This window comes from Dermacentor andersoni, chromosome 9 (genome assembly GCF_023375885.2).
Source record: "Dermacentor andersoni chromosome 9, qqDerAnde1_hic_scaffold, whole genome shotgun sequence".
NCBI classification, from domain to species: domain Eukaryota; kingdom Metazoa; phylum Arthropoda; class Arachnida; order Ixodida; family Ixodidae; genus Dermacentor; species Dermacentor andersoni.
The window spans coordinates 60,926,907-60,951,736 of record NC_092822.1 but is presented as its reverse complement, the minus strand read 5'-3'; the positions used below and the strand labels follow the sequence as shown (position 1 = coordinate 60,951,736).

The 24,830-nt window shown below is 47.2% G+C and overlaps 1 protein-coding gene and 1 long non-coding RNA gene across 2 annotated transcripts in view; one reads left to right on the top strand and one right to left on the bottom strand.

Moving 5' to 3' along the window:
* LOC140213090 (uncharacterized) overlaps window positions 1–24,830 on the bottom strand; it is a 269,839-nt gene that overhangs the window by 207,100 nt on the left and 37,909 nt on the right. The gene's annotated exons all lie outside the window — the stretch shown is intronic.
* Window positions 292–23,894, top strand: LOC126528098 (probable serine carboxypeptidase CPVL). Its single transcript, XM_050175967.3, has 5 exons — window positions 292–550; window positions 6,993–7,170; window positions 18,931–19,261; window positions 21,330–21,816; window positions 23,103–23,894. The coding sequence occupies exons 1-5, from the start codon at window positions 468–470 to the stop codon at window positions 23,458–23,460; spliced, it is 1,437 nt and encodes a 478-aa protein (XP_050031924.1). The 5' UTR covers window positions 292–467; the 3' UTR covers window positions 23,461–23,894.

The window sequence follows — 24,830 nt, the reverse complement described above, 5'->3', positions numbered from 1 at the left end:
CTCTGCGCAGCTCCAGAACCTTTCTCGGGCGAACACCATCCCATTCATCATAGCCGCGAGCTGACACACCACGACGTTACAAGAACGACCTAATGGGCCCCTACGTTGGCCACAGACTCAGGCACGCTGTTCAGCCGTGATAACCTTTCCTCTCTTTCGCTCTCACTTCTGCAAATCGCGCGCTACTGTTTCTTGCATAAACGTGCGCTTGATGCCAACTGCCTGCGAGCGAGCGTATACCTGTCAGCGTTCCATCAATCAGAGACAATGCGGCCGCTCGAGAAAAACAGCGGCCGTGGGCTCTGGCGAGTTCCGTTGGAGCTCCTAACAGGTGCTTCTGTCGTCTGGTCTTCATGTTTCAGCGCAACCAGCGCATCCTGCCCGAAAGAAATCGTCGAAAACGGGTGCTCCGAATGAGCTGACTACACGGAGGAAGCGAGTCCGCTGCTGACTTCTCGGAAACAGCGATGGGGTTTCACGTCCTTGCGACCGTAGGCCTTGCGGCCATTTTGATTTCGAGGGCAGACAGCGGAGGGAACACAGATGACGAGTAAGTATTCTCACAACACAAATTTGACTTCTCGAGTGGGAAGAATTTTGAGGACGTCATGGGCGACATGTGTATGTTCGAATGTCACGTAATCTTTACTCCCAATCTCTTCACTTCTTTAGGTGGGCTTTCTTTTTTACTTTTCCTAATAGCATTCTTTTTTCCAAAGCACAATGCAATTTACTTTCTTCAACGATGTGAACAGGTCTCTGATTTACCTCCTCTAGAAATATTTAAGGCTAAAGTTATGTCATTGATGATAAGCAGTTGAACAAGCCTGCAACCGATACAGGTCCGGAAAAGCCTTTCTCAGCAACACGGCAAAGGGATTGCCTATTTTTAAGCCTTTGTACGAATATGGATCCCTCTTCGTTACCGTCAACTCATGCCATATTGTTTCTTAGAATACAGCCTACATGGAAATATAACGTCAACTTCTATGCGCATTTTCTAACGGGCCCTATGCCACCCTGAAATACGGGTACATGCAGGGTTCGGACTGTCTTGAACTTGACCTAACACATGTTAATAACATAGCGAATAAATATCGCATAGAATGAAGTCTTCATAGAAAGTTCTGAATATCCCAAAATACATTTTGCATTATGGTTTTCTGTGATTACATGTGCACTGTCTAAAGCTAAGAGTCTGGTGTAAGATTCACAGAAGTTATAATAGATTCAAATTCAGAATACTTTAAAGAAGACTAATTGTATCCTGAGCAAAAAAAGAAACAAGAGACCTTGCAATTGATCCTGCTACCCCTGCAATAACGAGCAACAGTTTACCGCGAGACAAGTTCAGGCAGGCGACAGGCTCCTGGATTCTCACAATAGCTGTCGTTCGTGAACGTGCTGCAGCTGGCTTTCTGATACAAAATGTGGCAGACCGTACGCACGCATGCAGCAATGGTGGCGAAGAATGTATGAGTGTAATTTGTATGGCGGCACAAGGACTGTCAGAATTTGCGATTACCAGCTCAATAATACAGTATACAGTCTCGAGTGATGATGCTCACAGAAGTGGTCGGCGGCGTACAAATTTAACATTCAGACAGTTACCCCAAGGTAGAAATAGAAAACGAATTCATGATTTTTTTTCATTAATTCTTCTTCCGAAGCTTACGTTATCTGTGGCAAAGTATGTCCACCTTGCCTAGGGATTCCTACGTTAAATTACCGCGTTCGCTGCGCTCATAGCTTCTTTTATAAAAGAAATCTGCGCTGAAAATAAAGACACCCTGTATCAATGTATCGTGACTCAGTTCGTCGATCAATTTCTTACAAGTTGTGACCACGGACGCTTCCAGAACTACTACCTTCCACACCTCAGTTACGCCCATCTCAATTGAACTGCAATACCCACATATTCCTGCGGGCAAGTCATGCCACAACAACAGGATGACACCACATCCTCCGCAGCGCTACCACCTTGTGATGTCGCCACCGTGAAGCTCCCGGATTTCTTGTCTCCGGACCCTAGTCCTTGGGCCGTCACCATCGAATTCCTTGTTCCGGCGAAATCGCGTCACCTCACAGAAAGCTAAGTTTGACTGCGTTATCGGCATCCTAAACCGTTCGAACGCATTCATCATTCGCGACATCCCTCTGTGTCGTGCCAGACGACGATCTCTACAACGCCTTGAAGACAACGCTTCTTCGCCGTACGGCTGAATCTTACCAGCTCAGGACCTAACTACTGCTAACCATGGGAAAAGAAGTATTTTCGGCACCCGACACTGGGCACTCGGTGAATTCTTCGACACGAAATTGACAGCCGCATCCATTGACGTCACTGACTACGCAAGTCGGCTTCGAGCAATCGTTCGAGCAACGAACGCCATCCTTCGGTTTGCTGGTAGAACCTGTCGCACCCGTATACGACACTTGTTTTATTCCACCAAGTAGCACAAAGAAGTTCAAGGATTGATTTATTTTTTGTTGCCATTGAAAAGCGGCACATACCCGTTGACACGAGTTGCCGTGAAAGCGATTCGTTGAAGAACGACACATATATCCAGTAACTCAAGTTGACATCAAAGAAGTTCACCGAACAGTGGCACATACCCAGTGATCTTAATCGGCATGAAAAAGGTTCATTGAACACCAGCACTCACGTACTCATTGACCCAAATTAGTCCATCGATTGGTTTTGCACACGGTTCCCTCAGCACAGTAGCCCGATGCTCTACCCATTGGACCATTGACTACCCGGATACCCAAGCTGGGCAGGAAATTTGTTAGAACACGGAAACAAACCGGAAAGTGCGTGAAGTATCCTAAGAATGCTACTCGCATCAATACTGTAAACTTCTGTTGCTAATCTCGACCGCTATCTCGTTAACGCTCCGTTCAGCTTTAAGGCCCAGCACTGCTAAAAGGCGAACATTCCCTACGGTACTAGATTGAGCAGTACTGGATCATTATCCTACGGTACGAGTCGAGACAGGCTTTCGAGGGAAGGGACGTTCTAGGATATCACGCGCTTTGTCCCCTTCCGTACTGCCAAATTAGCTCGAAGTGCCCTTAAGGTGCTGATAAGGCGCACAGCTTGTTGTCATTTGCCTTGTACTCTTCCAATAAATCAATAGCATAATTCCTCAATAATCTTGTCAAAGAACTAGTATTGCCGAATATTCGCTAGCGTAGTACCTTTAACGGGGCCTTTCTCTCGGTAGACTACTCTCTCCGGGTGTTGTATCATGTGCGTTGAGAATATTGCCCCTTTTAGAACACGGCAATGTCGCGGCTAAACCACTATTCTGCTTCTCTCATCTCGTGCCTGCAGCACATTTCTCGAGTCGCCCACTCTCAACTGGACAGCAGGAAAGCCCTTCACTGAACTGAGTTTTTTTGAGCACAGATTGTTTATTTCACGGTGTTCTATAAGCAGCTCTTACTGATTCCGTCACTTGACATTCTCCCCACAGCGACGCATTATTTCTTTGCAGGTACCCCGTTTCAGTTGTCTACATGTCTTGCTTATCCTGAAAGCGCTATTTCCTCAGCCTGTTCACGTCATGCGTAGTATGACGTGAACAGGCTGAGGAAATAGCGCTTTCGTGAACACGTCATACTACGTATGCCGTGTTCACGTCATACGTGGTATGACGTGAACACGGCGTACATAGTAAATTATAATATTAGGTGATTTGTTAATTTTACTGATTTATGGCTGTTCAAGGCCTCATTGATGCTATTTGTATAACTTTTGTAATAGTATGCCACTCTTAGGCTTCAACGAAACCTCTGCATTCATGACTTAGAGGTGACGTAGGTATGTATATATATTACAAAAAACAAGATTGATTGATTGATTGATTGATTGATTGATTGATTGATTGATTGATTGATTGATTGATTGATTGATTGATTGATTGATTGATTGATTGATTGATTGATTTAACAGCGCCAAAACAACGCAAGGACTATGAGAGACGTCGTAGCGTACGAATGCGGTTTAGTTTGGCCTGCCTGCTGTTTTCTACACGCATGTAAATCTGACTAGCCCAGTATTTTTTTGCATTTCTACCCAGCCAGAGTACTAAAACACTTGTGTACCTATATTTAGTTGCATATTAAATGAAAAGTGGCCGCCGCGACCAGGACTTCGTTCAACAGCATAACGTCATAGCCGCCGAGCGACGGCGACCGGCTACTGCATTACCTACCAGTAAATTTGTGCGAACGGTTATAGGTCTAACAATGCGACATTAGTTATGAAAAACTAAATTATCGTACTGTACACTCTGTAGGCACATTAGAGATGTAGAAACTGATTGAAAGAACAATCAATCAGTCCGAACAGAAGGAAGCTTGAGATTTGCTAAAAGGAAAAGATTCACGGAAAATTCCAAAGTTTGTCGGCCTCCTATCAATCCGTTTGGCCTCAGCATTGACGCTAGTTGTCACAAGCGGAAACAATAGCCGTGCAATCCAGCCCTGGAACTGCCTTGCGGAATGTTTACTGTAAACGTGATTTGAAATAATACAATGCACCTGCAAGCTGTGACGAACCAAACGAATTCAATAGCATCGCGAATCACCAGCGCGAATAAAATAATGAAAATAAATACTAGCGACATGCCGTAAAGCGCTGAAGTAGATCACATTGAAAGAGGTTACAGTGCCTGTTATTCTATTTATTCTGGGTATCTATATAGAAAGAAACCCATGTAGCAGATAGCTTCATTTCGTCTTTCAGATTAACATTCTTGAAAAGGAAGGATGCATTTCCCCCAAAAAAAGCGAAATTCGATTTGGTAATTACCTAAGTTTACCTAATTAAATATGTTGCTCATTACCTCATAGCACATCGCAATTGCGGTGCTGAAATGAAACAATGACGTAGTCGTGTCTACGTATGGCCCGAAATCCTGAAACTAAAATCCTGAAATCCGGAAACTAGCAATAGTTTCCAGTTATCCATGCCCAATTTGTGGAATGAAATGTATTCGCTTTCCGCTTAATTTCCCCTCTTAATCCTCGTGAGCTTTTTAAAAAAAGAAATGAAGAGAGTGCGAACCTTGGAAAGGTCGAACACTTACTGTCATCTCGAGTCGAAGCATTCGATTCAGACATTTGATATTTTAGTCCTTCGAATATTTGATCACGGCAGCATATAAAAGATTTCTCCGCGAGTACATAACGCGCGTTTCCCTTTTTATCAAGGTGACATATCTGTGGCTGCGCTGATGCAAAGAAGAGAATATGTATATATATATATATATATATAGATATATATATATATATATATATATATATATATATATATATATATATGTGTGTGTGTATCCATGCATTCATGTGCTTATATCTGTTTATCTACCTGTGGAGGCAAGGTATGATTGGGGTGCTGGAATAGTGAAGTTCTCGAATAGAATCAAACAAGAATATTGGAGAAAAATTATCTGCTAATATCCAGTAAAATGTCAAATGTTTCCCATTTTTAAGCAAAATAATATGAAAAATTTAAATCCGTTTCGCAGAAAGATGTTAGTTAACGTTATTTGATACATCGAATGCCGTTAACACGTGAATGTCACGTCAACTGCGAAGCTCGTAGTTAAAAACAAAGGAACAGAGATTGTACCTGGTGCACGATTACAATGACAGCAATGAAACAGAGGAACAGCGCATCACGAAATGGACGTTGTCGATAGCAGTGCTCATTGAAGGGAGGTGAGCGCAATATGCATTGTTTGAAAAGAATGCGGTGCCTAGCGCAATGTTAAAGAGCAATCCAAGCGTGGTGGAAGTGGCAAAATAACAAAGTGTTGTGCTTAAATCAGGATGCCAAGTTCGTAGGCTGCCTCAGGCGAGTTATGCTTATTTAACGACTGGAAGCTGTTGTGCCGAAGTGAGCGTTCGCTTAAGAATCCATTTAGCTGCGCTACAGCCGCGTTTCTCTCGTACAGAATCAGTCGAAAGATTATCATCATGCACTTGTATTTCGCCCTGTAGACTGCAACAAGTGCTCTTGCCACTTGTAGTACTTGAACAAAATGAATACTCGACAAGTTGGAATCGTGAACTCTCGAATCCGGTACGAATGAATTAGTACAAACGATTCGATTTTCCAAAGTAATATTGTTCGATTACACGCCCGTAAATTCAAAAGCCCGCAAATGGAACGAACATGTTGCAATCTATGGGAAGCGAGGCTTTTGTGAAGCGGGCAAGGAAATGATTTACAACTAACGGCGATGTGTACGATTTTATTTATTTTTGTGCTGCGCAGCGAGTAATCTCTTCAAATGTTTCAGATGTTGTATACAAATGACGAAACAACATCATTATGCCATGTTTATATCTGTGCACCAAATAGCTCGCGAAATATGCGGAAACGCATGCAACAAATCAAGCGTATGCACAGTGAGAGATGTATAAGGAGCAATATCACAAGGACGAAGAAGGCGTATGACGCTTATCGAGGGAAGAATGGAGATGACAGGTGTACGGACAGAAAAACATGATACGTATCAAGCAACATTTAGAGATTCTGTACCTCTTGCGTCACATTGGGACATGCCTATTCTGGAGGATCGCGCGACTACCGCGTGACACATACCGAGCGGTTAAATCAAACAAAATCAAGTAATTCGAGGAATGCGGTAACTATAATTCACAATTAATTAACCGATTGGTGTGTACTAGAGATGCGTGTAAGCCGACATGATGTGTTCAAGTTCTACGTAAAAACTTATTTTCTTGTTACGCAAAAACCGAGGTGGCCATACTTGGTCAGCCCACAATTTGGCCTGAAAAAGCCACTTCGCGGGTAGTTTCATACAACCTTTGTGTATACGTACAAAAAGTATATCTGGCGACATAGCGACCAACGCAACAGCCAGGCAGCCTGCGAAAGCCGCGAGAATAGGTAAAGAAAGCTTCGAATTAAATATGTTGTTAGTAGATCATGAGGCATGTTGATCATATTTCAGGGACTACGAGTCGCTCTATCTGACGCCGTACATCGAAGCGGGCCAGATCGACATAGCCAGGAACTTGAGCCGAGTGAAGTTGTTCGAGCACTACATCGGGGCACAGACACACTCTGGCTACATCACCATCGACAGGTGGAAAAAGAGCAACCTCTTCTTTCTCCACATCCGCGCCCTGGTGCGTATGTTGATGCGGTAATCACCTGCGCTCCATTATCCTTTCCTCGCGACAGCATGTATACTTCAATAACTTTGATTCGACCCGCAGCAATGACAAATATACTTCAACTTTGAAGCAGTCACTTGGCGTTTTCATATTTCTATGCTGCGTATGGGTATACAAACAAAGGCAAAGCAACAGAATTAGCTGCGCCAAAAGATGTACCTAGACCTAGACCACGAACGAGCGGTGAACATCGGATTTGAACGAGGCCACCTTTCTGCAAGTGCCTTTACTGATAAGGCAACAGCAAAGCAGAGGAAGTTTCGAGAAGTAAAAGCTCACCGACTATTACGATACTCCGTAATGCCAAATTTTGAGCGCAGCTGTTTAGATGGTTTGAATTCGCAATATATTCTAGCAAGGAATTTCCATCTGAACGGCAGGGTCCTCTCGGCGGCGGTGCTGAGCCTCTGCTCGGGCAGCTCGTTTATCAGTAGCAGCAGACAAAGGGCCTCCACCGGTTGCGTCGCTCATTGTTCAGGAAGAAAGCGCGAACCCAGGAATGCGTGGCTCACGCGGAGCGCATTTTCTAGCGGTGGCGGCGCAGGCGAAGTAGCGCATGCGCAGTAAGTCCGAAGCCCACGCCAGCGTTCTGTTTCCATATATGGTTTCCATATAATGACGTCATCGGCGACCGGGTGACGCGCAAGCTACTATGGCGCCATCTCGTACCGGGTCGCCGCCGCGGAGCACGTCTCGTGCGGCACTCTGATTTCCTCCTCACGCTTTCGCCATCCTATCATCCTCCTCCTCCGCTTTCCTTCTCATGCTTCCGCTGTACCCTCCTGCTCCGCTTTCCTCCTCGCGCTCTCTTTGCTATCGCCGTCTTTCATCTTCTGCTACGCTCCGAGTTCGCTCTCTTTTTTTATTCTTCGGTGACTCGTTCGTTCTGTCCGTTACGCTGTCGCCGAGGCCGACGCTAGACTAGAGAGCGGGCGCCTAAGAGCAACCCTCTGAAATGTATCAAATTTGATTTTTTGGTTTGTATGTGTTTGTCTCAACTGGCTCTTATTCTGCTGTAATATGCATCGGAATTTGCGTGACCAATAACACCCTTCCCCAAGAAATGTTCCATCTTTCGGGGACACAACGACAACAAAAAAATATTCAGATTCAATGCATATGTTGGAACCTATATAAGGTATTCTTAGTTGCACCAAATTAAAAAAGAAATGTCTTTGGTAAATTGCATGATTCTAACTGTTGAAGTAAATTATTTAACTCGGTGAGGTGGCCATTACTTTTTCGAGAACTCTAAATGTTTACTTGAGTAGTGATCATAATTACGCTAATTAACTTTTGATTTATTGCTTTACGCGCATATTTCAATCCACGAATTATAGCTAGCGAGCTTGCAAGGCATATAGACGTGGAACGAATTCTGAATATAGCGCTGGTTTCGAGATATGGGCCGTCAAAGTTGCGGTAAAATTGCACTGTTGTTCCCCTTACTTTTTTATGAAAACGGCTGTTTTATACAATGAAGCACAAAAGTAACTGGAATGCCAATATATTTCGTGATACAGTTTCAAATTTATTATCTTGAAACTGGCGGTGTCCTGAGAAATCGTTCGAAGTGGATATGCCTTGAGAAGTCATCGTCTACAATTCGTTGATTGGAAGATGATTGGATTGGATTGGAAAAACTTTAATAGAAGTCCTGCAGGACGCACGTCAGCGCGCAGTGGGCGTCTCCCACGCAGGGACCGACAGGGAGTACCTGGCGATTGGAAGATGAGTGGCAAAATAATTAATTATAAAGTTATTTCGCATAAATCTATTAATTATTCAATTAAGCATTTAATCTCGCGAAAGGGTAATGGCCGCCTCATCGAGTGATGTAGATTAAGGGTTAGAATTATGCTAACTGCCACAGGGATGTTTTTTTATATCTGTTGTACTTGTAAAATCACCCTGTATAAGCGAAACCTTCGTGCAGTGGTTATATTGAGGCTTCTGCGGTTATGGAGTTTATTTCTTAGCAAATCTGGATGGTATTTATCATAGTTAATTTTTAAGAAATGATTTTTCGGTCCGGTTGGCCTTACCATACAGTTACATGCTTCAAAATCTGTTTTATTTTTCTTGCAAAATTTAGGCAACTGTTCTCTAATACATGAATACACTGTGGGTACTAAAAAAACTTTATTGGGAAACTGGTACCAGAATCATTATCGCTATAGTAGGATACAACTTAAAAAAGACAGTAGTTGGCAACCGAGGCACACGGACCACGCGGCATTGTGTTGCTCCGCTAGTCAATCACAGAAGCAAACAAAGTCGTCGTCATGCGACGTTTTCAATATTGCGTCGTACTTGAGACCCCCGGAGCTTCTGCTGTTCTTGAAGAGCCTTTTCGCCGGCGGAAGCGATGAGATGCGCACAGACATGGACAAAGTGAACGGAGTCTCAGCAGTTCACTCTTCAAAGGTCCGCGGCAGAGTTCATTTCTCTGCTGAGCCCGTTTTATTCATGAAAATTCGACACCAACTGAAGTGAAGCTTGACAGTAAATAGTTGCAGCAAAGCAAGCATTTATTCAGGTCAATAACGAATTAGGCTTTCACCGTTCCACTATAATAGTCGAGTGAAAACGTATAAAATTACGCGCTTATGATTTTATTTCTGTAGTTACCGCCTTATTTAGGTAACACGGAAAGTTTGAAGTGCGAACTATTTGCAGCCTCGCGGAGGAACAGTGGCTGGCGGTTATGAGGACGTGGGCGGGGTTTCACTGCCGGCTTAAGTAGTGTCCGACTATAGTTACCATTTTTCTTAATATATAAAAGCATACTCTCCAATGTTTACATGCGCGATTGTCGCACGCTCCTTCTTGTTCACGACACGGAAGATAGAAAATGCGCTGTCAACGTTTGCGCGAGCTACTGGGAAAGCTGGGAGATTCAGTACAAAACGGGAAAGGAGAGGCTACAGTCGTAGGCATGCATGCGCCAAAAGTTCATCGGCGCAACAATTTATTTAACACCATATGCCAGATAATGCAAAAAAAAAAGTACGCTGCAAGTCCGAGGATATCATTGTTACCTGGCACAACTTGAGCAAACAACGGCAACTACGTACCGAATGTCAGGGGCAAATTTGTCCTCACGTTGTGGGTTTGAACCCAGAACCAGAATGAATCACTGTTGTGCTGCAGTTCGCTGGTAATTATCCTTTCGCCACAACGATTCCACTGCTCAAACACTCTCTAGTAGTACTTCCTAAAAGAACCAACTGCGTCAGATCGCTTTTCCTCCTAAAGGATGTCAAGTGTGCGATCGACTTCCTCACCGAAGCTTACTAGCGTCTCCTGGCTTCAGAGAGCAAAGAGCGTTCAGGCGCACAGGAAGCGCAGGGTAAAAGCTCGGTGGCCTACCCTGTGCCAGGAGAGGTTCAGGAGAGTTCGGCGCGTGTTCATGGTGTGTTCTGACAAAGAAGAAAGTGCGTGCAATGGCGCGGTATGGGAGAGTGTATACCTCTGCGGGTGGCCCTCTGTCCGCGTATTCATTCTACTTCCCCATCTACTTGCGTTAAGCGAACACTTCCTTACTAAGAAAACTTCTTTTGATTATGTTTTTCTACGTCCAATCAGTCTTTTTCTTCGCTTTGGCATGTTTTTCTTTTTTTGAAGATGTCATGCGTTGCTGCGTTGGCGTCGAAATGCGCTAGCATAAGGCCGAGGAACAAAACCATTCCATGAGTATTTCGAAGCTACGGTCCCTCGAAACCGGAGTTTGACGGATAAATCCCAGATTTTTTTTTCTATCTATCTGAAAACGCAGAAACATAGTTATAATTCAATGCTTTATACTAAGTGCGATTCGCACAACTGTATTTCTTTTATTCCAATTCATCGAGTACTCTCATGCAATATCTGTATGGCACAGGCACATACCCAGTAGATGAAAAATGGGGGACCCAAATACAAAAATATTTAAGAATAAAAAGAAACTAATTGAAAATCAAACACCGTTTCAATAAGAAGATTGCGCACTTTAGAGTTGCCTAGGAACCGACAAAGCATTTATCGGTTTCATCTACTAATTTATTGCTTGAAAATGTCTAGCAAGTGCGTTCTCATTGGCACTGCTTCGCTGGTCAAAATTGTGTGTTATACAAGCGGGAGTATCCGACGACACACGCGCAGTTTTTAAAGATAGGGTATCCCAATTCAGTATCCCAATTCTGCTCAGGACAACGTACGGAACACGGAACAAGCGTTTCTACCGACGCCCCTGCGTGTTCCACGTCGGGGACGTCCACCTCTCACGCCATGGCGCCTACAGCGTCATGGACTCCCTCGAAGGCCCACGTCTTCGATGTTGTTGTCCCTACGGGGAATGGTCCCGAGACCGTCGTCGACGCGACGGCCTCAATAGTTGGCCTCTCTGAGGTCTACTGCGTTCAGCACATGGGAGGCCTCAACTTCCAAGCCACCGTCAAGAGCATGGCTTTCATGACTCTAATCGTCGATGCTGGCTGCCTCGTCATCGGTGGCGAGCGTTGTCCCGTCGTTCCCGTCGGCCCGCAGGTAACCAACGTAACCTGCCTCTTTTTGCCGTCCTTCGTCCCGAACGAAGTCCTCGTCCAGGCACTATCGCCATACGGCAAGGTTCTGTCTGTCAACGCTGGTCTTATGAGCGGACGACGTGGCGTGCTCACGGGCACACGCTTCGTGCGTATGGAAATGAGTACTACAACCCCGGTCCCAAATTATCTGCGAGTCTCTGGTCATCGTGTGACGTTTGACTACCGCGGTTTGCAGCGCGTGTGTCGTCGGTGCGGCTCCAGCGACCACTACCGTGCACAGTGCACCGCAGCGTTCTGTGGCCGTTGTGGTGTCCATGGCCATGAGAGCGACGGATGCGACCGTCCTTGTCGGCGTTGCGGGGATGGTCACCCTACGGTCGCGTGCCCTGTGCGGCGTTCATACTCAGACGCTGCTACTGGAGCCTTTCCCCCCTTACCGCCGGCGTCAACTGCGGTTGCGACTGCGCGTGACGCCGTAACCAAAGAAATTGCACTGACACCGCATGAAACAGCGTCAAGAAATGAAAAAGAAGAGGCATGCAGCTCGAGAAGTCACAACGCGCCATCTTCGCCGGCCTCCTCTACTGAAAAAGAAGACCGTGACGTGGCGGATCGCAACACGCCATGTTCGCTGGCCTTCCAAGCAGCGAACGACACGCGTGCTGTGGCCGAAAGCGCCTCCACTTCGGCTGCTACCATCACTCCTCCTGATCGCAGCAAAGATTTAAACGCAGATAAAACACCTGACCATGCGATTACTACAGTCGATATACCCGCGAAATCTGCTGTGGCTTCATCCGCCTCAATTGCATCTCCTGCAACGACGCAACCATTACATCTGAATGAGCCTCCAGCTGCCGAAGTTGTCGGCGAAGATGAAATCAATCCCGCCGCCCTACCGCTACCGACATCAACCTCATCAGAAAACAGCTTCAGCCTCGGAGTTGATAGCAGCGTTGGACTCTCGCCAAGCCTGGATGAACTCGACATAGAAATGGCAGCCCCACGAGACGTAAAGCGCGCTCATGCGTCAGCCTCTGGCTCAGACGGCGGCCCAGATCGCCGTGCCGAGTTACAGCGGCCCAAAAAACCTCGGCCTTCTTCGAGAGGGTCGAAGAAATGATGCGTGCACTGCTTAACCCCTGGACTTGTTCCCGGGGCACCGACTTGAACAACACGACCAGGTCAGTTTAGTGATACATTTAATTAAATATGGCTGACACCCTGAGGATTATTTCATTAAATGCACAAGGATTCCGAAGTCCTGTAAAACAAGCCGAAGTTATCAGCGTGGCCCGCGCAAAAAATTGTGACATACTGTGTTTACAAGAAACAAATTTTTTCACCATTGGACATGTCCTTACTTTCAAACGCACTTTTAACCTAGACTGTTACTTCTCCTTCGCGACATCACGATCCAGCGGAGTTGGTATTATTATTTTCAACAGAGCTCTCTTACGAGATCATCATGGCTTTTATGATGGGACTGGGCGAATATTGGCATTTGATTGTGTGCTATCTTCATTTAGGTTACGGATTTTGTGCATATATGGACCCGCGCAGGCCATTAAGTCCAATGATTTTTTTCGTGACCTGGACGTGTATTTCCTTGACGGTCGTCACGTGGTGCTTGTTGGGGATTTTAACTGCGTCTTAGACACGCGAGCAGATGTGCAAGGCCCGGGCTGGGGTCGCCCTGATTGGAACGCACGGGAGTTGCGTCACCTCGTCCAGCATTTTTCGTTGCTCGATACATATAGACTTTTTCATGGTTCTTTATTTGCCTGGACCTGGCGACGCGGTGCGTCGTCAAGCAGGTTAGACCGTGCCTATGTTCCAAGCAGTTTAGCTCAGTATGTCACCCGGTCTGATGTCATAACGTTACCTTCATCCCCTGTTTATATTTCCGATCACAAACCAGTAATACTTGAAATTCGCTTCCCTGCTTCCTCATCAGTAAAACCTTGGCGTCTAGACATCCGCGTTCTACATGACGCGCGCTCGCGCTCTTGTTTGTCAAGAGTCTTGGGCGCCTCTGTTTCTAGATCTGACCGAGAGTCATGGGATGCGCTCAAGGTGCAGTGGCGTCTGCACTGTTCAGTTGAAGGACGTGCACTCAGACGACGTATGTCAGAAGAACTGGCGGATACTGCCACGAAGCTCCGCATCGCCCTTCGGGTCAATCAACTGACTCCGTTGATGCAGTCATGGCAGCGTGAGCTACGGAGGCGTTTCCAACGCCTCATCGCGGCGTCGTCTTTGTCAGCTGCTGCTTGGCGATGCAGACGTAATCCGTGTGCACACCCCGAAGTTCTGCGCTTTTCAAGAAACTCGCTTTTTAGACAGCCGAATGCACTCGATTCTGCGGCCCCAAGAGCACTTCCTGTTACACCACCTCCCACGCGTGATTATTCACTCTTTGTAACGCATTTTGAAAACATGGCGCGTACGACCACGCAAATAGATTCTGGCTCTCAAGGATTTCATACATTGCTTAGTGGGCTGCCTCAGGTTCCACCTGAGGTAGCTGACCGTCTTTGTGCACGACCATCAGCCGAGGAAGTGAAGGCAGCATTATCTTCCATGAAGCGTGGCTCGGCCCCAGGGCCGGACGGGTTACCCGTTGAGTTTTATCTAACATTCTGGGAAGATATTGGTGCCACTTTCGTATCTGTTATCAGCCAATGCTTTGAGAACTTTGATTTTCCGCTTAGTTTTCGGGACGGTCGTATTGTGCTAAGCCCTAAACACGATCCGTCATCAATTCATCCAGAGGAATGGAGGCCAATCACGCTTCTCAACGTTGACTACAAAACCTTCACAGCTGTTCTCACCCGGCGCTTGAGAAGCCTGATGCCTTCCCTAATAGGACACCATCAGGCATGCTCAGTCCCTGGCAGAGAGATACACAGTCTTTCGTTCGTTACGCGTGACATAATGACGTACACGCTCACCAGGTCGGCACGTGGTCTCTTAGTTTCACTAGATCAAGAAAAGGCATTCGATCGCCTCGAACATAACTACATTTTTAATGTACTGACCTCGTTCGGCTTTTCGTCAAATTTTGTTGACCTTATTAGGAATACCTATTCAAATATCCGAAGTACATTGTTCCTTGATGATCGAGAAAGTGCACCGTTTCCCGTTACTCGTGGCGTTCGTCAAGGGTGCCCTCTATCCCCAGTACTCTTTGTGCTCAGCCTTGAACCATTTCTGCGCTCAATAGTGAGAGACCCTTATGTATGCGGTCTCCCACTGCCTGGTAGCGGTGTTGTGAAGGTGACAGCCTTCGCCGATGACATCACATTATATCTCAGGAATGAAGATAGCTTAACCCGTAGCCTCCGAATTTTCACTGAGTACGGAAATATTTCAGGTACTGCGCTAAATTTTTCAAAATGTCGCTATTTGTTCATTGGTTCACCACAGACACGCCTAAGTCCCCTTTTCCGTCTTCAAAAGAGCGATTCTCTTCGCATTTTAGGCCTTGACTACACCTCTAATGGCATATCAGACTCTGTGTGGCTCTCAATTCTTGAAGATGTAAGGCGAAATATTGAAGAGGTTCAAGGGTATGATTTACCCCTATCAGAAAGAAGGTACTTAGCGCAGTCTGTATTTTGCGGCCGAGTGTGGTACGTTTGTCACGTCGTACAGCCACCATTACGGGTTACTAGGTCCTTGCAGTCCCTTCTTGGTGCCTTCTTCTGGTCGGGCCGTACAGAACTGGTCTGTCGCGCGGCGCTTGGGCAACCACGCTCTCGCGGTGGGTTCGCCTTCCCATCCGTGTCTGTCCGCTGCCGGCTGCTTGCTCTGCGATTTCTGCTCCGTCTGTTACAGCATGATCAGTGTCCAGCGCGTGAACTCGCTTGCTATTTCCTTGGCACAAAAATTCGCTACATGTTACCGGGCGTACACTTAAATCGCGGACCACAAGTGTTAAACGCACCTACATTTTACTGTACGGCCGTGGCATTTTATCGCCACATACAACAGGTATGTCCTGATGTAGACGTTCTTCAAAACCGTGTAGTAGATACTATGTCAGCCTTACTGCTTCCTCTAGTTCCCCCAGCGCGCCTCGCACGTTCAAATAATGTGTCGTGGGATGCGATAACGGCATAATTCCTGCCTGGCCACCTACGCGACTTCATGTGGCGTCTAGGGTGGCAGGTGCTTCCAACTCGGGACAGGCTTGAGCGGTGGGGCGTTGTCCCATCTTCGCGGTGTCCCAATTGCCCCCTTCAAGAATCCAATAAACATGTACTGCTGCAATGCGTCGTTGCCAGGATATTTTGGAGGGCCGTGCATACTGGATTTCGTGGCCTTGGAGTTAACCGCTTTATTACGTCTGGTCGCTGCTCACGTGGCCGCTTCGCGCGACATTTAATTGCTGCGGGGGCCTTCTGTCTATGGCGTAACCGGTGCGAGGCAGTTGCCACGGGACGTCGTCACCGCGCTCTGTTTCCACTTATGGGGAGGCTCTACTCTGAGCTACTGTCGTTTCTGTCGGAGGAGTTGTTCTTCCTTGGAGAAGAAGAGTTCCTTCGACAATGGTCATGTCGTTTTCTGTCGGTGGCTGATGGACGCGTATGGCTGAATTTTCGTCCAGCCTGGTTCTTGTAGCCAGAATATCAGAAGTATTCAATTAATGCACATAGAATGCAGGTGCCCGTGATTTCTGTCTGTGTGTCCTCTCGTATACATGATCATTTTTGTATATACACATCTCGTGCACATCACTTCAAAATTGTGTAAAGTGTTCTATCACATCATCACTGTACATAACCATTGTGTACACTGTATATATTGAAAATCATTTTGTACATGTGGCATTTAGTTTATGTGTAACTGTTCCTTTCCGTGGGTATATGTGTTTATATGTTAGTGCGTGAGGACTCGGACATTACTTACGTTGAAAACGTGCTGTGTTTCGTTTCTTACATGTTATCGTCCCGGTGGAATTGTGTCGTAATTATGACTCAGTGTTCATATCGTCTCTTGTCGAAATAAACTTTTTCTAAACAGTAAGAAAAATAAGTGTGCCGTTAAATTTCATGCGATTTTCCGTGAAGAGGCCTGTGTGCTTTCTTAGAACTTACGACGCTAGAACACATGAAAGGGTTTTATGTCGTGATGTACGGTTTCATTACGCTGAGCAGAGGTGCACTAACTCGCCTCACTTTGTTGATCAACATGTAGTACTTACATGTACAGGCCTGTGCTGATATGCGTATCCACGATATTGACCGACCTGCGGACATGAAGCAGCGGTGAGCTGGTCAAAGAAAGTTTCGCTTTATCCGAGGTGCTGGCGTAGTGGCTTCTAACAAAAGCAAAGAAACAGCTCGCGCAAAAAGAAAGGCGAACGAAGTGCAACGATCGAGGGGGCGCGGAACGAGTTCTTCGTCTTCTTGCTGGAATAAACGGCGGCATAGGACGCCCTGCTCTCGGCTCTTCCCACGTATTGTCCTTCACCGCACTTGAGGCCATGATCTACCGGATACCGGACAACTAAAGTAAAACTCTTGCTTGGGCTAGTTGGTTCATGCTTTAATGAGTAAAGAGCAAGGCGCAATAGACCAGGACTGAAGAAGAACACAAACGACAGGACGGGCCCTCGACAACGACAACGAGGCCCTCGGACTTTACAGTGGCGCAGCTAAGCCCGAAGGCGCAGGATAAAATGCCGGCCGCGGCGGCCACATCTCGACAGGGAGGAAATGTAAGGACGCCCGTGTACCGTGCATTGGGTGTACGTTAGAGAAACCCAGGTGGTCGAAATTAATGCGGGGTCTTGCCTCGTAATCATATCGTGGTTTCGTCTCGTAAAACCCGCGCCTCTTTTTGCGGCAGCAATTATATGCACACGCAAGGCGAATTTCTGCTGTAACCATCGCCGTGAGGTTCCGTATTAAATCCAAGGCCAATAAAATCGTCGCCGCACGCCGTATGCTGTATGTGCGAGTGACTGCGTGTGAGGGCGAGCCGGCGATGGTGGCTCGATCTTGCGCACGCAAGGGAGGAAAGTTGGGAGGAATGACACCGTCTTCCGTCCCGCGCAAGGCTCCGGGGAGAGGGTAAGGAGTTGGGGAGGGGGAGGCGCGCTCTACTCCGGGCGGCCCGAGCTGCTGCGCGCGGCCGCCCGGGTCCGCTGTATCTTGAAAGCCATCTACGACGGGGACAGAGTCCACCGTGCGCTGTGTTTTCGCGGCTTAGCTAGCGCTGATGCGAGACGCAGCAAGAAAGTAAATTCTCTCGCAGCCGCGATTCCTCACTGCAGCGTTCTTACAGCGAGTTTCCATGGTCATCGAGTGAGATGCTTTCTTGTGTGCTTCTGCGGGCGTGACACCATCCTTGTTAATCTGGTTAGTATACCTATGTTTACAAGTTTATACGGCCGTTAAAACCACTATCCTCACTTCGTATACCTGTCCACTAATTTGTCATCGCAATCAACGCTTCGCCTTTCGGGCGAAACTGCGACTTTGTATAAAGTTTCACTTTAAAACAGGTGGGTTCGCCGCTCAATGACATCATGGCGTGCGCAGGACTTATTTGTTACGCTCCTGCCGACCAGCGTTACTGCGTCTGCAAATTTGCCTCTATATTGTTCGCGTTTGATTCTACCGCCCACCATTGTTGGAGGAGCGCGGTGCCTGGAAGCTGTACAGCTTCCAGGCACCGCGGTAACGTTACGGTAACGTTACCGTGTCGCGCAGAAATTGGTACTGTGACTTTGAGTAATAAAACTTCGTAGCTTATTGATTGATCGCTCCATTGAATAATTGAATGATCAATGTACAGAAGCAATAATTCCATGCATTGATCCATTCATTCTTATTCTCATGATGTCACAAATAAACACAACCTATACAAGAGAACACGGCTAGGATGAGCGTTAACTACCGAATCAATCATTCAATCACGTTAAGGGAAATACACCAAAATCCCGCCAAAACGTTTTACTGAAATATAATTATTCACTGCTGGTCACGCAAGCTTCATGTGTAATGGCTACATGGCATTACCTTAGGCTTGCGGGTTTCAGCACAGCGTCATCCACTGATCGGGGTGTTTGACCTCTTCATCTTATAAATCTATCGACTAGAAATGCATTGGCTGATACGTTTGTCATTCGCTCATTATGCAGACACCAAGCTATTCCTTTTTCTTTGAGTTACAGAAAAACCCGGATGCCTACCCGCTTCTTCTCTGGCTTCAAGGTGGTCCGGGACTGTCATCCCTATTCGGCGAGTTCCTCGAGATCGGACCCCTCGGCATCGACGACAACGGCCACCTTTTCCTAAGACGGAACTCCCTCCAGAGACACGTGAACGTCGTCTACCTCGACCAGCCGCCGGGCGCCGGCTACAGCTTCACCAAGCTATCGCTGGGATACGCCAATAACCTGGACGACGTCGCCAGCGGCGTGCTCAAGTTCCTCGACCAGTTCCTCATGATGTTTCCCGAGTACAAGAACCGAACGTTCTACGTGGGAGGAGAGTCTTACGGCGGTGAGAGCTTCAGCTATATCTACTGTAAAAGCCGCCCTACAACGCTAAACTTGTCGCGTTACCTCAGCAGCTATGGTGTTGCGCTGCTCAGTTTAAGGTTTGTATTCTGAGGCTTTAGCCAAAACCACGATTTGATTGTGAGGAAAGCCCTAGTGGGGGGCCCCGGATTAATATGGGCCACCAGGAGATCGTTAACGTGCCCCCAACGCACGAGACACGGACTCTTTTTTTTTTTTTTTACAACGAAGCTGTATACCTCTACCGTCCAAGGAAATTTTCGTGTCGTTGTTGGCGTCGTAAGCAAAAAAAAAATTCTCCATACGTGGGCCGATCCCAGTGATTGTGCAATGCCTGGCCGACCCGCGGAGGAGGTGAATTAACACGGCAAGCTGCGCGAGTTGGTGATTGAACATGTTCCTATGTGAGGGCAGCGCAACCCGGACGTATTGTGTAGTTCCTCTCATCTTTCATGCTGGTTGCGCTGCCCACCCATAGGAACATGAGGAGGTGAAACTGGCGTTCAGCACTTCCCATACGTGGGCTGATCCCGGAGATGGTGCAGTGTCGGGCTGACTCGCGGCGGAGGTGAAGCTGGCGTTAGGCATTCCCCATACGTGGGCCGATCCCGAAGACAGTACAATGCCGGGCCGACCCACGGCGGAGGGGAAGCATCGAACCGTGATGTTGCTTTCAGTACTTTGCCCTCGGGCGAAATTGCCTATTTTTTATGAGTGGTGTGAAACACCGGCAGCCTTCCGTCGTTCGCATCTTGTGCACCATTGAGATGCGGGGCTTGAAACTCAGCTGGCGGTGCTCCTCGTCGTGCCAGTGTCCTGAGACCCCTTCAACGCAACCCTAAACGTTTATACAGCTTCAGTTCTCTGACTTCAGGCGAAAGTGCCAAATTTCTTTGGTATTGTCTTGTATTCTGAGGTAATTATCTGTAAGCATTCCTTCTTTTCTTTTTTTCTTTTTTTGTCGAGGAGGTGGGCGGGGGGGGGGGGCGGTAGGGCGGTACGTCACTCAGTTCGTAGCAATATTTTTGTCTGTATCTAACCACTTTCATGCCAATTCGGGCCACTGGGTATGTTTCAGCGGGTGTGTGCCGCTCTTCTGCGAACCTCTGTTATCCCACCTTGAATCGCTGGGTGTATGCCACACTGGCTATGTGCCGCTCTTCCAATGAAAACAAAATGCAACTAACGACGATGAGTGCAGTTTCTCTTATGCTTATGACCCACAAGGCTAACGAGTTAAGTCGAAATGCAAACTTCAAATCATGCGGGTGCAGAGTGAGAGACGCATGCGCAGCGATGTCGGAAGGGCGAAGGCGACGCATGACGTTGGTTGTAGGAAAAATGGTGATGACAGGTTTATGCAACGAAAAGTACGACACGCATCGAGTGGCGTTTAGGAATTCCGTACCTCTTTTGCTGCAGTAGGACATACCCATTCTGGAGGATTGGTGAAGAAAGGACACAGTCCCAGTGACACATACCCAAGGGCTAAGTCAAAGAAAGTAAAATGAATCAAACCATCTCCGAAATTTATAGTTCACTATTCTATTACCAAATCGGTGACCCTTAGGGACAACCCTTGAGCCGACAAATTATGTTCCGGTTTTATGTAGGAATCAAAGTGGGACCTGCCTATTGTGGAAGATTGACCTAGAACGGACAAACAAGCAGCGGTACGTGCCGAAAGGCTAAAGCAAAGAAAATCAATTAAACCGAGGAATCCGTGAAACATAACTCACCATTCCGTTAACAGATCGGCGAACTTTACAGAAACCTGTAAGCCGACATTGTGTGTTCACGTTTTGTGCAGGGAAGTTATTTCGTTATACGTAGAATACGAGGTGCGCACACTTGGTCCGCATACAGAGGTTATGTAAGCCCCGTTTATTGGCACTTTCATTAGGCGCACATGTAAGCTTTGTATATCCACGAACATATCCTTCGTGATATTGACCAACCCAGCAACCATACCAAATCTGGGAGGGTAAGCAAAATAAAGAAAGAGGTTCACTCGACGAGATTACTACGTCTTTTCTCTTTCGTTCTCGCAGCCAGGTTCTCCGTCGGCGTCTCTCACGCCATCCACGCCGGCAAGGAACCGCACGTCCCGCTGCACCTTCGAGGCGTTATCCTCGGCGCCGGCTTCCTCGGGCACCTCATGAAGGTGGCCGACTCGTCCGAGTTCCTGTACGAGATGTCGCTGATCACCAAGAAGGGGCGGAAGAGCCTTGCCGAGAACTTCGCCGACATGAGACGCAGGGCGAGGACCTTGATAGGCAAGCTGGCCGCGCTTCTCCGGCTTCGGAAGACCATCTTCACGTCGGAGAAGAAGCCCACGCTGTTCCAGAGGCTCACGGGCTTCAACAACCAGGCGAGCGCGCTCTACTCCGAGAAGCCCCTCAACATGTTGAAGTACGAGAAGTACGTGCAGAGCGACGAGTTCAAGCGAGCCGTGCACATCGGCAGGGACGTCGAGTTCATGAAGGCCGAGGGCAGGGTGTCGACGAGCCTGAAAAACGACTACTTGACTGACATCAGGTGCGCCTCGCTTCCGTTAACTCCTTCGTCGCGCCGATGAAAAGCGTAAGCTGTTTCACGTGCCGCGATTTTTCACATGGCGACACAGCGCTTTTTCGTCGCTCAAACGCTTCTCGCGAGTGCCCCCAGTCTTAGTCTCCTTCTATACGTAAGTTCGACTAAGCGAATAAGAACACTTTGGTAGGAATGGTCCGCTTAGTTGGCGGAACGAGTGTGAAACTACATTAACGTCTTGTACTTCGTGGAACTTACGTGAAACCAAACTGAGAGTGGCGCATGGCAACAGTGGCAGAAAGCTAGAATGAAGGAAGAGGTTGCGGGTGGTGGGTTACGCCAAGTGGGTCGCGCCATCGCGCAGTCATAGCGATCGGAGAGATTGTGGGCGGTGCGACAGCAGACGCCACCAAAATGGGACTGCCTCCCGACGCGGCCGACGTCTACCTTACTTTGTGCGACGTTACATTCACAGCACATGCGGACTACGCAGTCCTAAAAAAACGCTTTTAAAGACTGCAAAACTTTGATACCTATGTTACCTTCAATAACATATATTAAAACGCGAACTTCTTACCACTTCTTGTGCTGTTTTTAATAGAGCGAAGCAGGCGTAACTTCTCTGCGAGCAGGGGGCAACCATGGGCGGCGCTCTGACAGAACCCGTGCCACGGCCAACGCGTGTGACGACGTTCAACAAAAAAAGAAATCTGCAACACGTGCAGCAGCAGTGATTTTTCTTTCTTCGTTTCTGTCACTGCATGTGAAACTGCCCATCGTATAACGAACCTAATCCGCGCAGAAATATCATTGGCCTTCTTTTGTAGTATTTAACAAGATGTACAGCGCATTGCTACGAGAGAAGTTCAACGTTTTGCTAGTAGACAGCGAGTGTAACGCGAGTGTGTGTGTGCGTGCGTGCGTGTGCGAGTGTGTGTGTGTGTGTGCAAAATTTTTTAATCTCCCCTGAGGCAGATAGCATAATCCTAGTCATCGAGATGGATTACCAAATTGGCACTTGCACGTGAAAGCCAAATGCATAATCGACTAATTAACAATCACTAAAACACGAATTAACTTAAAATAATTACTTTCTTGTGCATTATGCAGTTTACGAATTCCTGCCGGTGAGTTCGCAAATCAAGAGATGAAATTTTCATCAGCGCCTCTCGGCTACCTTGCATAGCTACAATAGCGTTTGCATTTATTATTTCTGTGACATTAATTCTACCACCAGTCTAATCGAGTGGGCTTTCTCTTGAACGAAATCTCCTTCTATTTCGTTCCACCAGCACCGAGATAGAGGACCTGCTGCAGTCGTACAAGGTGCTCTTCTATACGGGACAGATGGACACGCTCTTCCCGTCACGGAACCTGCAGGAATACTTCTGGTCCCTGAACTGGACTGGCGCCGAGGAGTTCCGGAAAGCGCAGCCGCTTCACTGGAAGGCGTACCCCACGTGTCATTCCGTTTCCGGTCTCCTCGTGAGGGTGGGACGCATGACGGACGTGGTCATCTTCCGAGCGGGACACTACACGGCCGTCGACGAACCGGAAGTGGCCAATAGGATGATGTTGAATTTCATTGAGGATAACGCGACAGCGTGGGGGACGTACGATGATGACGCAAAGTCCCAAGACAAAACATAGGTTATGGTCACGAAGGATAAGGCACTTGTGCGATCTCGTGATGTATTCGTTAAATCTAAGCTGTACACGTTATCGAAGTTTCCACCAAGCGAACAGCAGTGCGCAGGGGAAACGACTGCCTGTGTCTGCTTGCTCGTCGCGACCACTGCTTACTTCAATATAGAGCCAGAACTACTCAACTGTAATGCTAATGATACGATTTCTTTATCTCGTTTTTTTATCTGAATAGCTTTTTTGCTACGTCATTTTCGATGCTTTTGGAACGGGACGAGGAGTCCAACCGTGAGAAGAAACAAAGCGATTTTTCGTTCACGAAAAACAGTCGGGATGAACACGGCGTCGACACAGATCGCTGCATTTTAAGTGATGTCCGCAAATGATTATCTGCGGATAAAAATGGCACTGACAATAAAAATAAATATGTCAAACAGGAAGCATTGGTTGTATTGTATCGCTCTTAATTTGAGAGAGCTTGGCCTGCGGTATGTATGCCCAATACGCAGGCACTGAGACAGTTGTTCACTTTGTGAGGTTGAAAGTAAAGATAATGTCATCTCGAGCATGCGTGAGCCTCGTTTGCGTTTCCCGCTGTATGCGTAGAAAACATGCAGTTATCTGTTTATTCTTAACGAGGCGTTTCACGTTAAGGAACCCCAAGTGGTCTAAATTAACCCGGTGTCCCCCGCTGTACGACGTGCCTCACGATCATATCGTGGTTCTGGAGCATAAGACTACCGAAGTTAATTATTTTTTTAAAGAAGGCATTCACAACTATTGCACACACAATCGCACAGCAACAACAGCTCGGTGCAGCACGATTTCACGCCGATAGTGTTACCCTAACACACCCACACTGTGCCAGGCTAGAGATGTATGTATCGAGACAGTCCTAGCACATAGAGTAATAAAGCTTGTGTATTGACTCGCACATTTCTGCATTTTGTTCTACAAGTTACAGTAAAACACAAGAGAGAAAGTAGGCCGGTATAGGCGGCGATTGCTTGTCTGTTTGCTCAGTTCTACGACGTGTGCCGCTGGATGCCTAAGGAAACGCTTACACAATAATTCAGGGTGCAGCGTGATGCTAACCGTGGGTAAGCGTGAGTAAGCATGACATTATCTGAGAACACCAGATCGCATGAGGAATTCAACAATGAGCGTGATTTACGCAGAGCGTGGGAAAGTGATAATGCACTCACCATACTTGTCTTTTTAGGCTGTCGCGATATCCGTTTTTTTTTTAGGTAAGAGCATTAAGGTAACAGCGGGTAAGAGAAAGGCGGTATTTAGCCTTTCTGGGCCACCAGGCTTTACGGGCTGCACAGGAGACGTGAATCTACCTGGCGAAGGAGACAATGACTATGGCTTGA

Excerpts from the sequence above, each read along its gene's own strand:
- LOC126528098 (XM_050175967.3), top strand. The coding sequence starts at position 468 with ATGGGGTTTCACGTCCTTGCGACCGTAGGCCTTGCGGCCATTTTGATT. Across the intron at positions 551-6,992 it reads GGAGGGAACACAGATGACGA|GGACTACGAGTCGCTCTATC; the intron begins GTAAGTATTCTC and ends ATCATATTTCAG. Across the intron at positions 7,171-18,930 it reads TTCTCCACATCCGCGCCCTG|AAAAACCCGGATGCCTACCC; the intron begins GTGCGTATGTTG and ends TTTGAGTTACAG.